The sequence below is a fragment of the Anabrus simplex genome, chromosome 2, assembly GCF_040414725.1.
Source record: "Anabrus simplex isolate iqAnaSimp1 chromosome 2, ASM4041472v1, whole genome shotgun sequence".
Classification (NCBI taxonomy): domain Eukaryota; kingdom Metazoa; phylum Arthropoda; class Insecta; order Orthoptera; family Tettigoniidae; genus Anabrus; species Anabrus simplex.
The window spans coordinates 529,042,881-529,064,483 of NC_090266.1; the positions used below are offsets into that span (position 1 = coordinate 529,042,881).

The 21,603-nt window shown below is 43.9% G+C and overlaps 1 protein-coding gene across 3 annotated transcripts in view; it reads right to left on the reverse strand.

Annotated features, from left to right (window-relative positions):
• The window catches only part of LOC136864205 (vezatin), a 305,967-nt gene that overhangs the window by 142,371 nt on the left and 141,993 nt on the right, over positions 1 to 21,603 (reverse strand). For 2 of the 3 annotated variants that reach the window (XM_067140894.2, XM_067140896.2), the window contains one exon: positions 18,228 to 18,299. The exons of the other annotated variant lie outside the window; for it this stretch is intronic. In XM_067140894.2, coding sequence (XP_066996995.2) covers positions 18,228 to 18,299 — 72 coding nt within the window. The remainder of the gene's footprint in view (positions 1 to 18,227; positions 18,300 to 21,603) is intronic. 3 annotated transcript variants of the gene reach the window in all.

Genomic DNA, 21,603 nt, shown 5'->3' on the forward strand with positions numbered 1-21,603 from the left:
TAGACAAGCTACTCACGGAAGGAGTCTACATCTACCGACACCATCATCGGGTGGAACCCTCCCGCGCCCCAGGCCCCCAACCCCTCAGGTGCGAGCGGTGCCTAACTTACAATAAACACGACACGGCCCACTGCACCGCCGAACGGCCAATATGTAGCCACTGCACACAATCGCACCCCACCTCCCGATGCCCCAACGTCCAACTCCCACCCAAATGTAACACCTGCGGAGAATCCCACCCAACCTACTCCCTCAAATGCAAAGCCCGCCCCCAACCGCCAGAAAACCGACCTGAGCTAGTAGCCCCATTCCAAACCATAGATGCCCCCACCCAACCCAACCAATCCATCTTCCCCCCACCAACCCTAGAAGATATAATCCGCTTTGTCACCCTCTCCCTCATGAACATACACCCCTACCACCGATCACTAGTAATATCCAAACTCCAGGCAGCAGCTAACCAAACCCTCAACGCACACTTCCAAACCTCTCACTCCGGACTAAACACCCACTTTCACTTCACCCGCCTAGAAACACAGGTATAATGGCCCTTAATCCCTCCCGGCGTCCTCGGCCCCAGGAACCAATCTCCATTCTCTTCCTCAACATCCAATCCTTCCACTCCAAACGACTACTCCTAAAAACCCTGGCCTCACAACATTCCACCCACACCATCCTGCTCAACGAAACCATGCTCCGTCCTTACCAGTCCGCTCACCTCCCCGGCTTCGCCATCTACCGCGCTGACCACCCTCACGACATAGGACGAGGGGGCTCAGCCATCGCCATCCGTTCCTCCCTCCCCACCCGCCCCCACACCCCACCCCACCCCCACAACTTCCAAGAATCTGTCATAACAACCGTATACTTCCGATCCCGAGTCCTACACCTAGCAACCATATACCACCGGTCGAACATCCCTCTCCCCCTGGACTTCATCACCTACCTTTGCGACACCTTCCCCCACTTTATACTAATAGCAGACCTTAACCTAACCCACCGATCCCGCCGAGCCATGACCGAACTCCAAAATCTTTTGAGCGACCACAACTGCTCCCTAATACCCTTCCCTGGCCCCACCCGTCCCGCCTCCAACACCACACCAGATGCCTTAATTGCCCACAACTCCCTAACCCACCTCATCACAGTACAACTTTTACCCAGCATAGGAAGTGACCACCTCCCAGTCCTACTCCAAATCCCATCCACTAATCCACGTCCGCCTCCACCACCCCCCAGACCAATCCTCAACTTTTCTAAAGCCGACTGGCCCGCCTACCAAGCCTCACTCAACCAAGCACTCGAGAACCCCCCCCCATTTCCGACCGACCAACCATCCGTTGATAACATGAACACATTTATCCTCTCCGCCATAACCACAGCATCAGAATCCAGTATCCCCCTAACTCTCCACTCCCCCTCCCAACCCCGACTCCCCCCCCGTTTCGTACACCTCCAAAAACTATCCCACTCCTACCACCGAGAATTCATGCGGTCCCGAGATCCCTACTTCCTACGCCTCCATCGCCAAATCCTTCGAACTATCCGCAATTACCTAACAGCCCATACCCGCCGCTCCTGGGCACAAACCTGCACCAAACTAGACTCCCTAAAAACCCAACCTGCTAAATTCTGGGCCAAACTTAACAACCTCCTCGGCACCAAACCCACACCCAGATACCCCATCATCCACAGAGGCATAGCTCCAGCAAACACCGAGGAAAAACTGGAAGCCTTTGCTCAATACTACCACCAACGCTTCAACACCCATGGAGACCCTCACTTCGATAGAACCAACACCGATCTATACCTAAACCACGCCTCCTCCCCACAACTCACACCTTCCAACAACCATACCCTCTCGAACCACGCCCTAGACGTACCTATCTCCCCGGCAGAAATTCAATCAGTCCTCTCCAAATCCCGGAACACCGCTCCAGGACCAGACAAAACCCGGTACCTTCATATCCGTCACGCACCCCATAACCTACTATCCCTACTGGCTGACCTATACACCTATATCCTCCGCACTGGGTTCTACCCCACACCCTGGAAACACACCACAATGCTCCTTTTTCCCAAACCAGGCAAACCACCCTCCGAACTAGGCTCCTACCGCCCCATCATCCTTATCACAGTTTTAGCAAAAATCCTAGACAAAATCCTAGTCCGCCGCCTCCACCCTCATCTACAATCCCACCACCTCCTACCCATATCCCAATTCGGATTCCGCCCAAAACTATCCACCGAAGACCAACTCCTCAGACTTGTCCAAACAACTGCCAACAACTTCAACCGAGCACGCCCCACCCTATTAATCACTTTCGACTTCCAGCTCGCATTCGACTCCGTCTGGCACCCCGCCCTCCTTTTTAAACTCAGATACTTCGCCATCCCCACTTCCTATGTCCGATTCATCTCCTCCTACCTCACAAACCGCTCAACCCAAATCTCCATCAGGAACCAACTATCATCCACGTTTCCCCTCACACTAGGCGTCCCGCAAGGCTCACCCCTCTCCCCACTACTATTTATCCTATTTGTGGCCGACATCCCTCAACCTCCCCCCCCCATCCAACTCCTACAGTTCGCAGATGACACCGCCATCTTAGCCCCCCTACACTCAGTCCAAGCTATAAACCGCGCAGCCCAACCTTACCTCAACTCCTTCCTCACATGGTGCGACCGGTGGCACCTAAAACTCAACCCTGAAAAGACCCAATCCATCCTATTCCGACGAAGACGGGGAAAAACCAGTATATCCCGTAACCCGGACAACCTCCAACTTCAGATCCGGAGATCCCCCATCCAAACCCAACCCACCCTCAAATACCTCGGCATCCTCTTTGACCAACATCTAACGTTCCGCCCACACTTCCAATACCTAAAATCCAAGACCGCCACCCGAGCTCGGTTAGTGCGCCGCCTGGCCGGGACCCGGTGGGGCCTTAAAACCTCACTGCTCCTGCATACCTATAAATCCTTTGTCCGACCCCAAATCACTTATGGCCTCATCACCTGGGCAGCTGTTGCCAAATCCCACCCGAACCTGTACCAACCCCTACTTTCCATAGAACGCCGTACTGTCCGCCATGCACTCCGACTCCCCTTCCGATACCCCACGGCCGACCTACTTGAAATATTCCCTTTCCCACCACTTGACACCTACGTCCTCACCCAATTCCACAGATCCTACCGCCGAGCCCTTGAACGGGATAACCCATCCCTCAACCTACTACTCCGCGGAGACCCTCCCCCCAACCCCCACTTCGTCCAAACTCCATATCACCTCCACCGATCCCTCCCCCCACCCGATGGGGGCGATGCATAGAGGAACAGGCTGTGATGTCTAATCCAGCAGACAAATCACCATAACTTCTCCAAACCCGAACCCCCACACACCTACAAACATCAAACAACCCAAGAGTCCCCACCGAGCTCCCCCCCCCCCCCCATATCAACTATACCCAAGCAATGTGACTAACTTGTATCAATTCTGTTACAGAAGCAGGGTATGTCAACAACACGAGGCCCCATTGCTCGTAAGGACGAGAGGTATAACACAACAAACATGTGAAGATTGCAGAACTTCAATAATCAGCTGTACATAATGTAAAGAAGCATATACTGTAAAAACCACAATAACCAGTTGTAATAATGTAAACAACATAATACTACAAATAATTCTGTCTAGATAATTGTAAAAACCTCAATAATTCTGTATAGATAATGTAGTCAGAACATGTAAATAATTGTAAATAATTGTAAATAATTGTAAATAGCCAAATATTATAAAATCCTTGTACAGAATGAACAAGTTAAGAACACTTTGTAAATATCCTTATAACCCCCCAATAAAGACAAAAATAAAAAACCGGGGGTTAAGGATATCCTTCAGAACACAACATACAATCAGACAGGGAAGAAGAAGAAGAACAAGAACAAACACCTTTGTATAATCCAATGTATCAATCAAATGTAAAATGTAAAATATTGTAAAATACTGTATATACACTGGAAGATCAATAAATACTTAGCCGAGAGGTCGAGACCCCCTCCCAACTCCTTCAACAATCACAAAGCTCCGTCCCTCCTTTTCCAACTCCAGCAATCCCCCAAACCCGCCGAATCTCCTGGCCAGAGAGAAGGCGTTACCTTCTAGGTGGCCCGCCCCTTCCCCTCGGGAAGGGGAATGAAAACATCCCCCTTGGTCCTTGGCCTCCACGTCCATCCTCTGTCCACATATTTTTTCGGCTGGGTGGTGCTCTTCTCCTCGCTCTCTTCACTGTCTCAGCCGGCCCAAGAATAAATAAACGGGCAGACGCCTAGTTGGCTGTCGCCTTCCTCCAACATGTCTTCCTGTCTCATCAAGAATGTGGACACTGCCTATTCACCTCAGGACATCCGGCTCTCACTACGGAACGACTGCATTGCGACCAAATGTGTTCTTCGTCTCCAAGATGCCTCATCTGGACAACCTTCGCCCGATATTTTGGTCTTTTTTGAATACTCCATTCACGGCCCGAAATTCATCGCACAAGGCACCATCCCTCTCTTTCACGTACTGCACGAAGTTTTTCCCATTCCCGAACACCTCTTACAACAACTGGCCTCTGATCCTAATGTCCCTATCAAAATTCCGTTTTCCTGTCTCACTTCACCTCCTACCACTGCCACCTCCTCAGTCCATCGGTCTACGCCTACTCTTACCACTTCTACGTTCACTACCGTCACTACCTCTGTTCAGCTTTCCCCGTCTTCTTCCCCTGCCACTCTTACGTTCAGTCATCCTTCTCCCTTCATGTCTACCACCACCCCTTCCCTAACTACGACCCTACCCAATCCCCAACTGCCCCTTGCTGATTCGCTGGATACCGCCACTACTGCTCAGCCAGCCTCCCACGGAGCATCTGGCGATACCACGACCAATCAACCACCTTCAGTGTCGAGTTGTGTTCTTCGTGGCGTCGACCCGGCGATTTCTGAACAGGACATCCGTAATGATCTCCTCCTGGCAGGGGTCCCAGCACGGCGCGTCTTCCGTATCTTCAACGATCGCAGTCCGACGTACATGGTACGCCTTCAGCTTCCCACCAATGAAGACGTCAACCGCCTGCTCGCCGATGGCGTCCATCTTCACCGTCGAACTTACCGCGTGGAGCCTTCCCGATCCTCGCCCCGCGTTATCCGCTCTCCCCCTCGTTCCCCCCTTCTTCGTTCTCGTCCCGTACCACCACCCACCCCACCGCCGCAAACGATCTATCCACCTGTTCCACAACCCACTTTCAGTCTCCCGCCTCTTACCATTCTAGAACTGTTCCGTCTACTTGCCACCTCCTTTACAAACCTTTCAACTACCCTATATTATTTCCTTCTCCAATACTACCCGTGTCCGTCTAATTATACCTTCCTCCCATCGTCTCTACCTGTTTCTGCCCAACATATCTGAATACTCTTGTACATCTTCTTTGTAACGTATTACTATTGTCATACAATGTAATATCTTCTTCACATCCGCGCCCGGGACCATCTCTAATAAAGGAATCCTTGTCTCAATTTTTTCCGGTGTTCGCGGGGGTCTTCTTCGTCCGGAGTGCTTTGCGGGTCTCCCCTGGGTCCCGCCTTGTTGTCCCGGTCCCCTTACGCCATTTCTTTCATACTCTCCTTTTCGGTATGTACCATACATACCTTCTCTAATGCTGTCTTGTTCTCTTTTCTTTTCTATTCCTAATGGCCAAAGAGCTCCTTAGTTGAGCTGGTGGCCCGCCCCTCCTCCTCGGAGGAGTGGGAATGAACTAACTTTGTGATGATGATGATGATGATGATGATGATGATGATGATGATGATGGTCTCCACGGTATGCACTAGCCAGCGTCTTGGTAGGTGTGCTAGGTACCAACTGATGAGCCCAACCTAGTACACAAGGGCAAAACGCTGGCAACCAGGTATGAGTTAGCTGGAAAATTTATAATGTCCAATAACGGACCAATTATATTGGTATTATAAATTTACTCATTCGAGACAAATATTTCAGATTCCCAATGGGAATCAACATCTATATCTTTGTGGTATGTTCCGAGCTGTCAGTGGTGAGATGGCGTGGGAGGACATGCGTAGACGAATAAGTTTGAGTGACCTTTAAAAGTAGGAAAGATCACAATATGAAGATAAAGTTGGAATTCAAGAAGACAAATTAGGGCAAATATTCCTTTATAGGAAGGGGAGTTAGGGATTGAAATAACTTACCAAGGGAGATGTTCAATAAATTTCCAATTTCTTTGCAATCATTTAAGAAAAGGCTACGAAAACAACAGATAGGGAATCTGCCACCTGGGCGACTGCCCTAAATGCAGATCAGTAGTGATTGATTGATTTATTTAAGTAACCAATCAGGGTTTTTGATATTTGATTGTCCAATGAAAATTGGGGGTGTGTCAGGGTTTCGGCCCAGAGAAATCTGGAACTTCCCCCTCCGCTATAAAAGCTGGGACATTTCTGGCCATGTTGTCTTTATGATCGCTCCAGCCTAGAGGTTTAGAGTGTGCCTCATCCATCTCCGGGAGATCCACCAGCTCTTAGGTAATGGCGGACTCTGGGTAATCATATAATAGTCTCAGAAAGATAGTTTGAGGGGAAGGTTACAAAATTATTTTTTGTAATGCAACTTTTATTTCTCCATGTAAATTTCAAATAAGTCTGAGGACTCTAGTCTAACTAAGGGTATAAGGAGTGGTACCCTCTTGTATTCCCCTTCAATTTGATATTGAGGTGACTATGTTTTCATAAAACTTAAACTGATCTCATAATTTTGTAACTTAATATTTTCTTTTCATCTAGTCACCTCCGTTGTATAGGCCTAGCCTCTCTACAGTCGGGCCATAAGCCCAAATAGTGTTTGAAGTATTTTTGTGTGAATTTCAAGGAGTGCAAGAGCTCGCCTCCTAACATATTGATTTTCGGCCAGTAACTTTAACCTTTTGTTTTTAACAAAGGACACGTAGGATGGGTACTTGTTACCCCCTGTTAAAGTCGACTTCTTTCATTTCCTTTTAAGGTAAATCCGACTTTTGAGCATAGAAGATAGTGTCTACTGTTTGTTTTGTTAAATGTAAGTTGTGCTTTTGATAGGCCCGGAATGTTGAAATTTTAGAGAATAGTCTCCTAGATAGTAATTGTGTAGAGCAGAGACGCTCTTCCTACTGATGTAAAATTTGGAGCTCTGTCTCCTTGAGTGTGGGCTGAAAGGAGCAGGAGTGCTCTTGTTAAAATTTGTAACTAGGGAGCTTCAAGCTCATGTTGTTAAACTGTTATCACATGGCGAGTTGGCCGTGTGGTTAGGAGGGCGCAGCTGTGAGCTCGCATCCGGGAGATACTCGGTTCGAACTCCACTGTCGGCAGCCCTGAAGAAGATTTCCGTGGTTTCCCATTTTCATACCAGGCGAATGCTGGGGCTGTACCTTAATTAAGGCCACGGCCGCTTCCTTCGCATTCCTAGGCCTTTCCTGTCCCATCGTTGCCGTAAGACCTATCTGTGTCGGTGCGACGTAAAGAAAAAAACTGTTGTTATCTGATTATTCTAGTATTGTTACTCAAGCTCACGAGCTAGACTTTGTACCTGATTTTGTTATTTGCTTAGCAAAGTGTAAAGTTTGAAAAGAAAAGAGAAAAAAAAAAAAGGAAGGAAGAAATATAATGGCAAGTTTTAAAGTTTTAAATTAACCTTCCGTCTTTTATATATCCACCCATTCATGCCCGCACCTTCTTTCACCTCTGCATTCCACAGAATCCCTGGAACAAGTAGTAGCAGAGCGTGGTTGAATGGGTCTGAATAAAGTCCCTTTTGACAGCACCTCATAAAATTTGAAACCGAAGTGTAATTTTTTTTTTTTTTGTTTGTGGAATTTTCTAAATTTTGTCAGCTTTTCACTCACTATGTCTAGTTCTTGAGAAGTTCTTGCACCGGGATACCTGCGCAAGGAGGAATTAATTTATGAACTTTTAATTAGGAAGGTCCAGTTTGGATGCACGGTTGCCACAGATATTGCGAAACTTAACGAATCTTTAGAATATCTCATCTGTATTCCCGTATTTGAGGAGAACGATACTGATGTGGCTCTGTCCACCATCACTGACCATACCACTGAGCTAGCGTCGGTTGTTTCTTTGAAGGAGGTGACCCTTCTACAAATCAGCTTAAGCGTGTACAAGCTAGATTGTTCCATTTTTACAATAAGGCTAGGGACCTATTGTCTCAAACTGAAGGATGATCATGCTAAGGAAGCTACTAATTTAGTCCAACACCTTTCTGACATGTCCAAAAGGGTTAGTCAATTGTTGTCCGGAGCCCCTAGCGCTAAAGCAATCAAATACAAACTGCAAACTTAACAACGGAAGAGGATCCTAGTAGGTCTGCTGAGAGTACGATATCGGGGATTCCACAACAAACTTCTGCCCCATCTGAACAAGTATCTGATCATCTAAAACAACTTCCACCTTTCTTTATCATTAACACAGCTTTTGAACCTCCTCAACATCCAATGCCCCCCTATTATTTTGCCAAGTTTTAGCAGCTTGCCCCACCCCTTAGTGTTGCTTAAGGGCATATTCAAATTTTTGGTAAATTCAACTAATGATGTGATTTTTTTTTTTTTAAAAGATTCCTAGTAGAATTCCAGGACCATACTTTGGTGTTTGCTCTGTCTCATTCAAAAATTCTCCAATTAATTTACCCATATTCTATGGGCATTCTCTTGGACAAAATTGGGAAGGCAATAACTGACAGATGTTCTATAGAAGACTTCCATGTCCATATCTTGGCTAACTTCATTCCAGCTAGAGCAATGTCATCTTTAATCCAGAAGTACTACTTCCGAGTCCAAAGGTTGGACGAGAATTTGGCTGATTTCATCCAAGACAAAATTTTATACGAGGGTATTCACTCTTCATTTTCCCGAAGATCAAATTGTACAGACCACTGTCGAAGGAATTTCTCCATCCTACAGGTCGTATTTATGTTTTGCTTCTCGACCTCAAACTTTCCCTGAATTTGAGGCAATGGCAGTGTCAACAGAGGGAGTGAGATATGCTGACACTTTACGAGTCGCTATGGGGCCCCTTTGTCATATAACAGTTCTAGGCCACCACCTCGCCGAACCTTCCCTCCACACAAGTGTTATGCGTGCGGATCGGCAGAACATCTTCGCAATAAGTTTCCCCTTGTAAAAACTAGTGGAACTAGGAACGGCGCAGGCCTGTCCCAGGGTTTTTTTTAAAGTGCGTGTCGTTCTCCCACCTAGCCAAGAATTGTACTTCACCTAACAGCACACCTTCCTGTTCTACTTCTGGTGCTGCATCCACCAACTTAGGTGATAGGAAGTGACTAGAACCATCGGCTGAGTCTTCAAGTTCAGCTTCACGAGGCTCAGCCCACGTTAAGTCAGGCATTGAAACCTTCGAGGAAGAAACCCTCTCTTATTTATCCTTTGAAGGCCCAAAGGAATGCCTTAGAATTACTTCTAAGACCCCAGGATTCATGCCATTTCTTAAAATTGACATATATATAATGAACCCACCACTGCGCTATTACACTCAGGAAGCGTAAGCTTTATTATTTCTGAGGAGGGGAACTCTAAATTGAAAGCCTGTTGTAAATTCCTAGATTATTGCTTGTCTTTTATCAAATGCGTTTCTTCACCTTTAGAAATTTTAGGCTTCATTTTTGCTTAAGTTCGCATTTCTAAATTTATTGGAAAATTAATTTGTTCATTGCTAAACAGTTGTCTTGCCCTGTAATATTGGGGGCCGATTTCATGATGCATTCCTATTTTTTTTTTTGCTAGTTGCTTTACGTCGCACCGACACAGATAGGTCTTATTGCGACGATGGGACAGGGAAGGGCTAGGAGTGGGAAGGAAGCGGCCGTGGCCTTAATTAAGGTACAGCCCCAGCATTTGCCTGGTGTGATAATGGGAAACCACGGAAAACCATTTTCAGGGCTGCCGACAGTGGGGTTCGAACCTACTATCTCCCGAATACTGGACACTGGCCGCACTCATGTTGCATTCTAGTCTTGTGCTCAATCGTCAGAGCAAGTCGTGCACATTCAAATTTAATAGTAACGTAAATATTCATCTTTTAAAATGTAATTCTGCGTCATCTTCATATATTTCGCCTACCCAGAGTGAGATGTCGTTAGACCTTAGGCATCTACCTGAGGACCAGGCTGAAGAGTATTTGAAGGTTACGTCAGTCTTTTTCCGATGTATTGTCAGAAACTCTTGGTGTCACTGACCAAATTGAATACAAGATTGAGGTAACTGATTCAATCCTTGTAAGGTTTCCTCCATATATAGGCTACCTCCACCTAAAATGAAGGCTCTTAAGGAGATCATCGATCAAATGTTGAAGGATGGCATTATTCGAACTTCAAAGTCGGCGTATTCATCACCCATTTTTCTTGTACCGAAACCCCAAGGTGGTTTCAGGCCTTTCATTGATTCCAGGGCTTTAAACCGTAAGGTCATGTCAGTGCCCCTTCCTGATCTTCATGTTTTTCATGGTTTCGTAAGGCTAAGTTCTTCACTAACCTAGACCTCAACACAGCGTATAATCAGACTTGAATCCAAACATCTGACGGCTTTTGCTATGGATTGGAACTTACACGAATACAACCACGTGCCTTTCGCACTCCCTACAGGTGTGGCTGTTCTTACTAGACTGCTGGATAGAGTTTTCTCCGACATCAAGTTCGAATATCTTTACCATTAACTTGATGATGTCGTGGTGTTTTCTGAAACCTTTGAAGAACACTTAGATCACCTTAAGGAAGTCCTAAATTGCCTTCGTAAAGCTGGGTTGACAGCTAAGTTATCTAAGACAGCATTTGTTAAACCTTCTATGTCTTTCTTAGGGCATATTTTGTCATCCGATGAAGTTTCTATAGACCATTCTAGAAAGCAGGCAATTCCTGACTTCAAGCTTCCTACGGACGTTAAAGGAATTGCTACGTTCATCGGCATGGTGAATTTCTTCAGGAAATTTATTCCCAACTTTGCTAATAGGGTGGTGCCCCTAAACCTACTTAGTAGGAAAGGTGTCAAGTTTGAACGGAAGCCATCGCAGCAAGCCCCAGTCTTAGCTATGCCAGATTTCTCTAAGAAATTCATAGCTCAAACCGATACCTCTTCATCAACTGTTGCTGCTGTCCTTCAAGAAACCAAACTCGGAAGGCAGCCTATCGCCTATGCGTCTAGGACCTTATCGGTTCAAGAAGCCAAGTACTCCATCTATGAATTCAAAGGACTCGCAGTCCTATTTGCCTTGGAGAAGTTCCGCCTGTATCTGGAGCATATTAAATTTGAGTTAGAAACTGTCAATCAGGCTTTAAGTTGGGTTTTAGCTAGACCCCATCGAACTGGTCGTATCGCCAATTGGGCTATCCGTGGTTCGGATTTTCAATTCGACATGCGACACATTAGGGGATCTGAAAATGTGGTCGCAGATGGTTTAAGCCGCATGTTTCCTGCTGAAGTTGAGTCCACTGAACAGGAGGAAAGTTTTCCTTCCATTTCCATACCTCCTTTTGGTGGTGCTATTTTGACAGATGCCCCTATGTTATTCCGAGATATCGAAAAATATCAATGGAAAGATCCAGTGCTGGCTCCTATTATGGAAACCCTTTCTTCTGGGGAACATGTTGTGCCTTATGTTCTGAGTAATGGGCTTCTTTTTTGCCCTTCGAGGCATGATCAGAGGATGAAAGTAGTAGTTCCAGCTGTTCTTGTATCCATGATCTTCAAGTATTATCATGAGACACCATTAGGGGGACATTTAGGCATCTTCAAACCCAGAGAGATAATCCGAGAAATGTTCACCTGGAAGAGTATGGATGGCGAAATTAGGGAAATGGTTAAAGCCTGTAGATCTTGCTTGGTTAGTAAGCCCACCTTGTCTACTAAGCTAGGGCTACTGTCATCTCATCAAGCATCTCGCCCTATGGAGCGATTATATATAGATTACGTTGGACCCTTCCCTGAATCTAAAGGGAACACGAACAAATTCATCCTTGAGTGTGTAGATGGTTTCACCAGATTTCGATGGTTATTTCCGACTAAGCTGGCTACGGAAGATAGGAAACTTAAAAGGGTCCAACTTTTCAATACAAATAAATGTTATAGTTTATTTACAACATATATTTACACTTGGAACTAGTTTCGACGCTGTTTGGCGTCATCTTCAGCCAAAATGTGGGAAATAGGCTAGCATGTAGACATTTATATTACATATTTATATTTATATTTAGATTTAAATAAGCTGGCTACTGTTCATTCTACCATTTCTTGCCTTAATGCTATCTTTGCTTCTTTTGGTCCTTGTCAATAAGTGGTCTCCGATAATGCTAAGGCATTAACATCTAATTTATTCCACAAATTTTGTTTTGACTTATCCATATCCCATATCACTACTTCTGCTTATTATCAACAACCATCTCTGGCTGAGCAGGTTAACTGTAATCTTTGATCGGCTTTGATCGCTTTTCATCACGACGACTGTTCTAGGTGGGATACTTCTCTGCATTGGTTATCCTTTGTGTTAAATTCGGCCATTCTTGAGTCACACAAGTTTACTCCTGTTTCTCTCATGTTTAATTTTGTACCTAACACGCCATTGTCAAATCTAGGGTCCATCAATGAGATATTGCCAGAGACAATAGATCCCGGTAATATCAGGGACCTGTCGAAAAAAGCTGAAAGTAACCCTAAGGCTTCTCATGAGAAGGTTAAAGAGAGATATGATCGTGAAAGGAGACCAACCAATTTAAAGGTCGGAGATCAGGTCATGGTGAAGAATTTTGTACCTGCCGGCAAGGTTGCCCCCAGATTTCATGGACTGTGTATTTTTTGGATTTCTTAACACATTTCTGTCCGGCCCATCTGACGTATAACTGGCCCCTGTGGCCGGAAGGTTTTGGCAGAGACATGGAGTAATTGCAGGGTATCATAATTTAATAATTTTAGGTTCATTCACAGTTATATCTGTCCATTTTAAAGTTTTTGGTGAGATTTTATATTTCGGTTCATTTTGGTATTGCTGTTTGATTCCTCCACCATATACACCAACAAATCATTACAAATGAACAACTTGACATCACAACCTATATTTTCAGGTTCACTCGGCGAAATTTTAATGCCAGGCGTCCACGAGAAAGACTCCAAAAACAGTATAATATCCTGTTAGGCCACTCACTGCCAGAAATAGGGAGAATATTATCAACGGTACTATACTTACATCTAGACCATCTTTGCTATCTGAAGCATCAGGTCATTGCTCACATGGTGCAATAAACGTGTCATTCAACGCATCACTTCCACATAAATGCATGACACTAGCACTAGAATTATCATTAGACAATTCATCTTCACTCTCCTCACAATCACGGGAAACATATGACAAATTATCAGCGTATAATTCATGTATAATATCACCAGGAGTCAGTCCACTGTTTTTTTTTACCGGGACTGCCATTTTTGTTTACTAACATTGATGGATACACGGAAGATATTCGAAGGCAAAACCAAATGCAACTGACGCACTAAAACGGGCAAAACCAGTACTAAAAGAAGCGTAGTTTTTCTACCATTTAGGCACATCAACGATAATCTCCAAATAGTTCCTCAATAACCGTTAGATGGCATCAGAAGACAGACTTGCACAAACACATCTTTATACGTGATCGGCTGCAGAGCACCGTGCTTGGAAACACGTATTGATACGTGAGCGGACAGCATTGTGTTAACACCGGTCACCCTTTTGGTGAGCAATCCAGCCACTGAGAGAATTTTTAGGGTTCATTTGTCACAAGTAAAGCCCGTATGAAATCCCTTGTTTTTCAGTGTAGGCCACTAAGTCATGGCGGTGAGAAAGTAGTTGTATTTCTTTCCTTAACAGCTTAGAATCTTAAAATTTATAATATAGTTTGTAAGTTGAAAAGAGAGGGCCTTCTGACCCGCTCCCTGTCTTGTGTGACAAAACGTGAATTATGTCATGATACGTCTGCTGTATGTATATTAATAAGACTTGATTTAATGTAAGAACACATAATTAATAACATATAATTTATTATTACCTGTAAATATGATGTACTGTATAAATCCGATGTAATGTTGTGCAACACAGGGTAGAACAACGCACCTTTGCAACTCGAGTTTTATAGAATGTTCTATCCATTTGTACATAGGTTACTGGAGACTCGAGAAGATATGAGAAAACATGCCATGTCATACTTTTCTAGAAGCTTGGCCAGGCAAGATATATAAAGAGGCAGTCTTGGGAGTTGAGTTAGCGAGAGTCGTTAGTAAGTGTGTGAACTCATGTTGTGAGTTTGCTGTGTTGGCAGCTCGTTAACATTCTAATGTGACAATCTTCTCCTTCTTCTTCTTCTTCCTCCTCCTTGAGTCAGTTCAAGACAGCAGTTCGTGTGTGTGTGTGTATGTGCGCGCACGCATGTGCACGTGCGTATGTAATTTGCAAATAAAACAGTGTACACAATTGACAGCATCTCTTGTGTGCGTCTTTTTGATTACGATACGGCAATGCAGACCTATGGTGTTTCTCACATAATGGCGCCACTCATAGGCAACGCAAACCCATGGTGTTCCTCACCTACGTGTACTAATCACGGGTGCCAGTATTCCCGTGGTGTTCCTCACGTAGTGGGTACTAATCACAGGTAATGCAGACCCATGGTGTCGCTCATATAGTGGTTCTAATCACAGGCAACACCCAGACCTGTGGTGTTTCTCACAATGGTACTAATCATGGGTACTGTAAAACCCATACCGATTCACCCTCCGTTGCTACTAATCACAAACCTGTTATGTACCTAACATAGTGGTACTACTCACAAGTAAAGGCGACTCATTGTGTTCCCCGCGTGATGTGCTAATCAGAAGTAGTTTTATGGTTTGAATACCATCATACCTTGGTCACCCCTTATAGTTGCCTCTTACAACAGGCAGAGGATACCATGGGTGTATTCTTCGTCTGCGCCCCCACCCACATGGGATAGAGAGAGAGAGAGAAAAAGAAGAAAAACAAGCGATCCGTCACTTCGAAAAATGAAGTAATGTATAACGAAAGGCAAGGGCCATGAAAGACTCCCTAGGTCTCGAATGCTCTAATACCGTCTGGGTCAGAAAAGAACAAGAGTTGAACAAGGGAGGTTGGACAGGATAGATGAAAGTGAAAAGCCTGGAACAACTCCGTGGAATCAATGCCAGTACTCAGGTAAGGGCCCCATACTCGCCAATCCACGCTCCCAAGTTGTGAGCCCCTTTTAGTTGCCTCTTACAACAGGCAGGGGATACCGTGGGTGTATTCTTCATCTGCATCCCCACACTCACAGGGGGGCGGGCATTGGTTTGGTGTCTATCTTGACAACAATAATCCTTTCACTATGCTGTTCGTAGTAGCCTACCCACTGCCCTATTTTCTTATTCATTATTAAACCAACTCCTGCATTTCCACAGTTTGATTTTGTGCTGATAATTCTGTAGTCACCTGACCAAAAATTCTGCTCTTCCCACTGACATACTTCACTTACACCAACTACATCTAACTTTAGTCTATCGATCTCCCTTTTCAGATTATCTAACTTACCACGACGATTCAAACTTCTAACATTCCACATTCCGACTCTCAGAATGTCAGTATCAATCTTCCTGATAATTGCCCCCTCTCGTGTAGTCCGCACCCAGAGATCCGAATGGGGTCTATTTTAGCTCCAGAATGTTTTACTCGGGAAGAAGCCATCATCAGTACATCATTCATACAGTGCTGTATGTCCTCGGGAATCTGTTACTGCTGTAGTTTCCCGTTCCTTTCAGCCGTGTAGCAGTATCCACACAGCTGAGCCATGTTGAGTATTATTACAAAGCCATAGCTGTCAATCATCCAGACTGCCGTCCTTGCAACTTCCGAAAGGCTGCTACCCCCCTTTCAATGAAACCGTTCTTTAGTCTGGTCTCTCAACAGATACCCATCCGATATGGTTGCGCATGCGGTTCAGCTATCTGTTTCATCAGGACACGCAAGCCTCCCCACTGCGGCAAGGTCACATGGTTCACGGGGGAGAGATTTTGCAACCTTTGGAGAAAAGAAAGCCAGGTTCATTAATATTAAGAGTCGATGCAAGTGCAACAGACTAATATAATTTGGAAACAATGCACATATTATTATTATTATTATTATTATTATTATTATTATTATTATTATTATTATTATTATTATTATTATTATTATTATTATTACTTGTGAGGTATGACTATGAAGTGTTTACATCCATTTATATTAGTATTATTATTATTTACGTAGATATGTCCGGACTTTATTGGTATAAATCACAATCATATTATTTCTGAGGTTATGTCATGAAATATCTGCTGTATATACTGTATATTAATATGAGTTTATTTAATGTAAGAACAGGTAATTAATAATATATAATTTATTACTACCTGTATATATGATGTATAATCCAATGTGACATTGTGCAACACACTGTAATATCCAGAATAACGTATCTTTGGCACTAGATAGTTATAGAAAATTCTTTACATTGTAACTAGGCTATTTGAAACTCTCAAATTTATGAGCAATTATGTTGTGTCATATTCTTCTAGAAGCCTGGCCAGGCAACGTATGTAATAATAATGATAATAATGTTATTTGTTTTACGTCCCACTAACTACTCTTTTACGGTTTTCGGAGATGCTGAGGTGCCTGAATTTAGTCCCGCAGGAGTTCTTTTACGTGCCAGTAAATCTACCGACACGAGGCTGACGTATTTGAGCACCTTCAAATACCACCGGACTGAGCCAGGATCGAACCTGCCAAGTTGGGGTCAGAAGGCCAGCGCCTTAACCGTCTGAGCCACTCAGCCCGGCCAACGTATGTAAAGAGGCAGTCTTGACAGTAGAGTGAAGTTGTTTACTGAGACTTACGTGGAAGTCGTGGTAGCTGAGTGTTTGAAGTCAAGTATGTGAATTGTTTTTGTGGGGTTGGTAGTTGACATGCAACTGTTGCAGTCTCTCCGTATCCTTATTCGTCGTAGTAGTTTTTTGTTTCATGATTATGATGGCAGCTTATTAGTTTGTGTGTGAATGTGTGTAAATAATTTGTAAACAGAACAGCATACACAACTGACAGCATTTTGTGTGCGTCTTTGTGAATACATCAACTGGCGACTGTGAATAGGATGTAAGAATAATTTAAAAGTGAATACGAGTGTAAGTGCAAAATAGAACAAAATGCAAGCGATACTAGAAAATATGTCCGTACAACTCAGACGAACTCACAAAGAGAAATCTTCCGACAAACGGCAAGAAGAAATTACTGAAGACGCGGTTACAAGAATATCTTTTCGGAAAAGGTGAAGACCCCGAAAAGCCACATGTGGGTATGCAATCCATCAGAACAATTTTCATGGTGTCCATGCTTCCATGTAAAGGAAAATGAACCTTAAATACATTATACTGTAGGAGTGCGCAAATACATCATACAAACATCCATTCCTAAAGCACAGTATGATAAGGTTCATTTTCCTTTATACGTACGCACAGGATTTTTTTTTTTTTTTTCTTGCTAGGGGCTTTACGTCGCACTGACACAGATAGGTCTTATGGCAACGATGGGATAGGAAAGGCCTAGGAGTTGGAAGGAAGCGGCCGTGGCCTTAATTAAGGTACAGCCCCAGCATTTGCCTGGTGTGAAAATGGGAAACCACGGAAAACCATCTTCAGGGCTGCTGATAGTGGGATTCGAACCTACTATCTCCCGGATGCAAGCTCACAGCCGTGCGCCTCTATGCGCATGGCCAACTCACCTGGTGCACAGGAAAATAATGGATAGGACGAGCATTGTCAGATACGTGGCATTACTTTTTAAGCAATGATTATTGCAATTTGCTTTACGTCGCACTGATGCATAGATCTTATGTTGATGATGAGATAGGAAAGGGCTAGGAGTGGGAAGGAAACAGCTATGGCCTTAATGAAGGTACAGCCCCAACATTTGCCTGTTGTGAAAATGGAAAACCAGACGAAGATTGTGTATACTGACAATTTTGGACCAATGTGACTTTCTTCTTCTACATGTATATGTACTATCAACCACGTCCATAGCAAGTAAGTCACTGTTTAGCATCTTTAGTTAACTAGCATTATACTTACATATTTATTGTATGTTTTCAGCCACTTTGTTTCATACAGCCAGTTCCAAGGTGAAGAGGATGTTTCCAGTGCCTAAACCAAAAATTAAAACATCATCAGACTATACAAAACTCCATGATGCCACAGACCTGATGGGCCTTCGCCTACGAAGTGACTGTTGCTTGGCCCAAAAGACCTGCATATTACAGGGTGACACATAACAAATACCAGATTATTAATATTATATTATTAATATTATTAAATTAACTGCAAAATTCTTCTCCATTATCAGGCTTAATTGAGTACAGTGGTGGAAATATTTATTGCATCGCCATGAATTACTTTGTCTTTTTGTATCTTACAGCTGTTTGCTTCAGTTTATACCAGTCCCATTTCTGTTAAACTTTGTCGACATATTCTTACCTTGATAGTTAGACTCCTTCTCACATTTTCCCATCAATATACAACTTTGTTGTTGTTGTTGTTTGCTTTTACAATGCAGCCCGTGTTTGTACAGACATTTTCAGTTGAGATTTTGCAGGGAGGAGATGGGTAGGTCAGTTGAATTAACGCCTGAAATGAAAACTGCTGTATTTCCTTATTCGTCTGTTGGTCTCAGCACCAAAGGTATGGCCTCTTAGACAGGTTTTAATCAGTCTACGATTTCGAGGTTACGGAAAAATACAGGGAGAAAGGAAATATTGATTATGAGAAAGGGAGAGGTCGGATAAGGGTGTCTACTGCCAGTCAGAACATGATATTGAAAAGGCTTTCGCTCAACGATCGTCGCCTGTCATCAACTGAACTATAGCGAGACTGGGAAGATATACGTGGCATCTTAGAAACCAGTAGATCTGTAAGAAATAGACTACTGGGAGCTGGACTCTCAACCCATCATCCTAAAAAGAAGCCTTTATTGACCAAGACAATGCAACAATAGCGGCTAAAATGGGCAAAAGCACATGCGACATGGACACCACTGATGTGGAACAGAATAATCCTTCAGACGAATCCATATTTAATCTCCATGTCTCAGAAGGAATAGTACTTGTGCGTCGAAGGAAAGGGTGAAGATTTTTTGCCATCATGTATAGCACATACAGTCAAAAACCCAAAAGGATATATGGTCTGGGGGTGCATTTCCGCATCATGGAGTAGGTCATCTGGACTTCATAAATAGCACTGTCAACGTGGATGCCTACATTAGCATCCTCGAAAGGAAGCTTATGCCAACAATAGGAGACCAATTTGAAGATGTTTCCTCTTGCATTTTCCAGGATGACTCCGCTCCATACCACAGAGTTTTGGAGGCGAGTCCTATCATTAATGTTTGTCAAATGCATGAAACAGGTGACGTTCATGATTAATTATCACGTATTTCTACACTTCAGGTAAAGTCCTTCCTTAGACAAAATGGGGTTCGAGCGTTGAGAGTGGTCTGGAAATAGCCCTAATCTAAATCCTATTGAGAATTGTTGGAAGATTATGAGAGATGATGTCACCAAAAAGGAGTCACAGCATAAATGGGAAATGGTGGAGACCCTTATCCATGTGTGGTTTCATGAACTCAGTGAGGATTGCATTATAAAGTTAATTCTGTCAACGCCGTCACGATGCCAAGCGGTAATTAATGTGCGTGGTGGAATAACAAAGTATTAAATGACAACAGTGCATTCATATGAGGCAACAGCGCATTTACAAACACTAAAAACAATCAGTGTTATGTTACAACATTACTACGCAGAGCTTCTTTCAAAATTAGTAGTCATATTTCAGGAGATCGAACAGAATAGCTGATATATGCACTTGCCTCCATTTATCAACATACATACATACATACATACATACATACATACATACATACATACATACATACATTACATACATTATCATTATAGACTGTTATGCCTTTCAGCGTTCAGTCTGCAAGCCTCTGTGAATTTACTAAACGTCGCCACAATCCTCGATTTGCAACTAGTGTTGTGGCCTCATTTAGTTCTATACCTCCTATCTTTAAATCGTTAGAAACCGAGTCTAACCATTGTCGTCTTGGTCTACCTCTACTTCTTTTACCCTCCATAGCAGAGTCCATTATCCTCCTAGGTAACCTATCCTCCTCCATTCGCCTCACATAACCCCACCAACGAAGCCGGTTTATGCGTACAGCTCCATCCATCGAGTTCATTCCTAAATTAGCCTTTATCTCCTCATTCCGAGTACCCTCCTGCCATTGTTCCCACCTGTTTGTCCCAGCAATCATTCTTGCTACTTTCATGTCTGTTACTTCTAACTTATGAATAAGGTATCCTCAGTCCACCCAGCTTTCACTCCCGTAAAGCAAAGTTGGTCTGAAAACAGACCGATGTAAAGATAGTTTCGTCTGGGAGCTGACTTCCTTCTTACAGAATACTGTTGATCGCTGCTGCGAGCTCACTGCATTAGCTTTACGACACCTTGATTCAATCTCACTTACTATATTACCATCCTGGGAGAACACACAACCTAAATACTTGAAATTATCGACCTGTTCTAGCTTTGTATCACCGATCTGACATTCAATTCTGTTGAATTTCGTACCTACTGACATCAATTTAATCTTCGAGAGGCTAATTTTCATACCATACTCATTGCACCTATTTTCTAGTTCCAAGATATTAGACTGTAGGCTTTTGGCACAATCTGCCATTAAGACCAAATCGTCAGCATAGGGCAGACTGCTCACTATATTTCCACCTAACTGAATCCCCCCCTGCCATTTTATACCTTTCAGCAGATGATCCATGTAAACTACGAACAGCAAAGGTGAAAGATTACAGCTTTGTCTAACCCCTGTAAGTACCCTGAACCAAGAACTCATTCTACCATCAATTCTCACTGAAGCCCAATTGTCAACATAAATGCCTTTGATTGATTTTAATAATCTGCCTTTAATTCCATAGTCCCCCAGTATGGCGGACATCTTTTCCCTCGGTACCCTGCCATATGCTTTCTCTAGATCTACAGAACATAAACACAACTGCCTATTCCTCCCGTAGCATTTTTCAATTACCTGGCGCATACTGAAAATCTGATCCTGACAGCCTCTCTGTGGTCTGAAACCACACTGGTTTTCATCCAGCTTCCTCTCAACGACTGATCGGACCCTCCCTTCCAAGATGCCAGTGAATACATTGCCACCGGGAGAGTTGGCCGTGCACGTAGAGGCGCGCGGCTGTGAGCTTGCATCCGGAAGATAGTAGGTTCGAATCCCACTATCGGCAGCCCTGAAAATGGTTTTCCGTGGTATCCCATTTTCACACCAGGCAAATGCTGGGGCTGTACCTTAATTAAGGCCACGGCCGCTTCCTTCCAACTCCTAGGCCTTTCCCATCCCATCGTCGCCGTAAGACCTATCTGG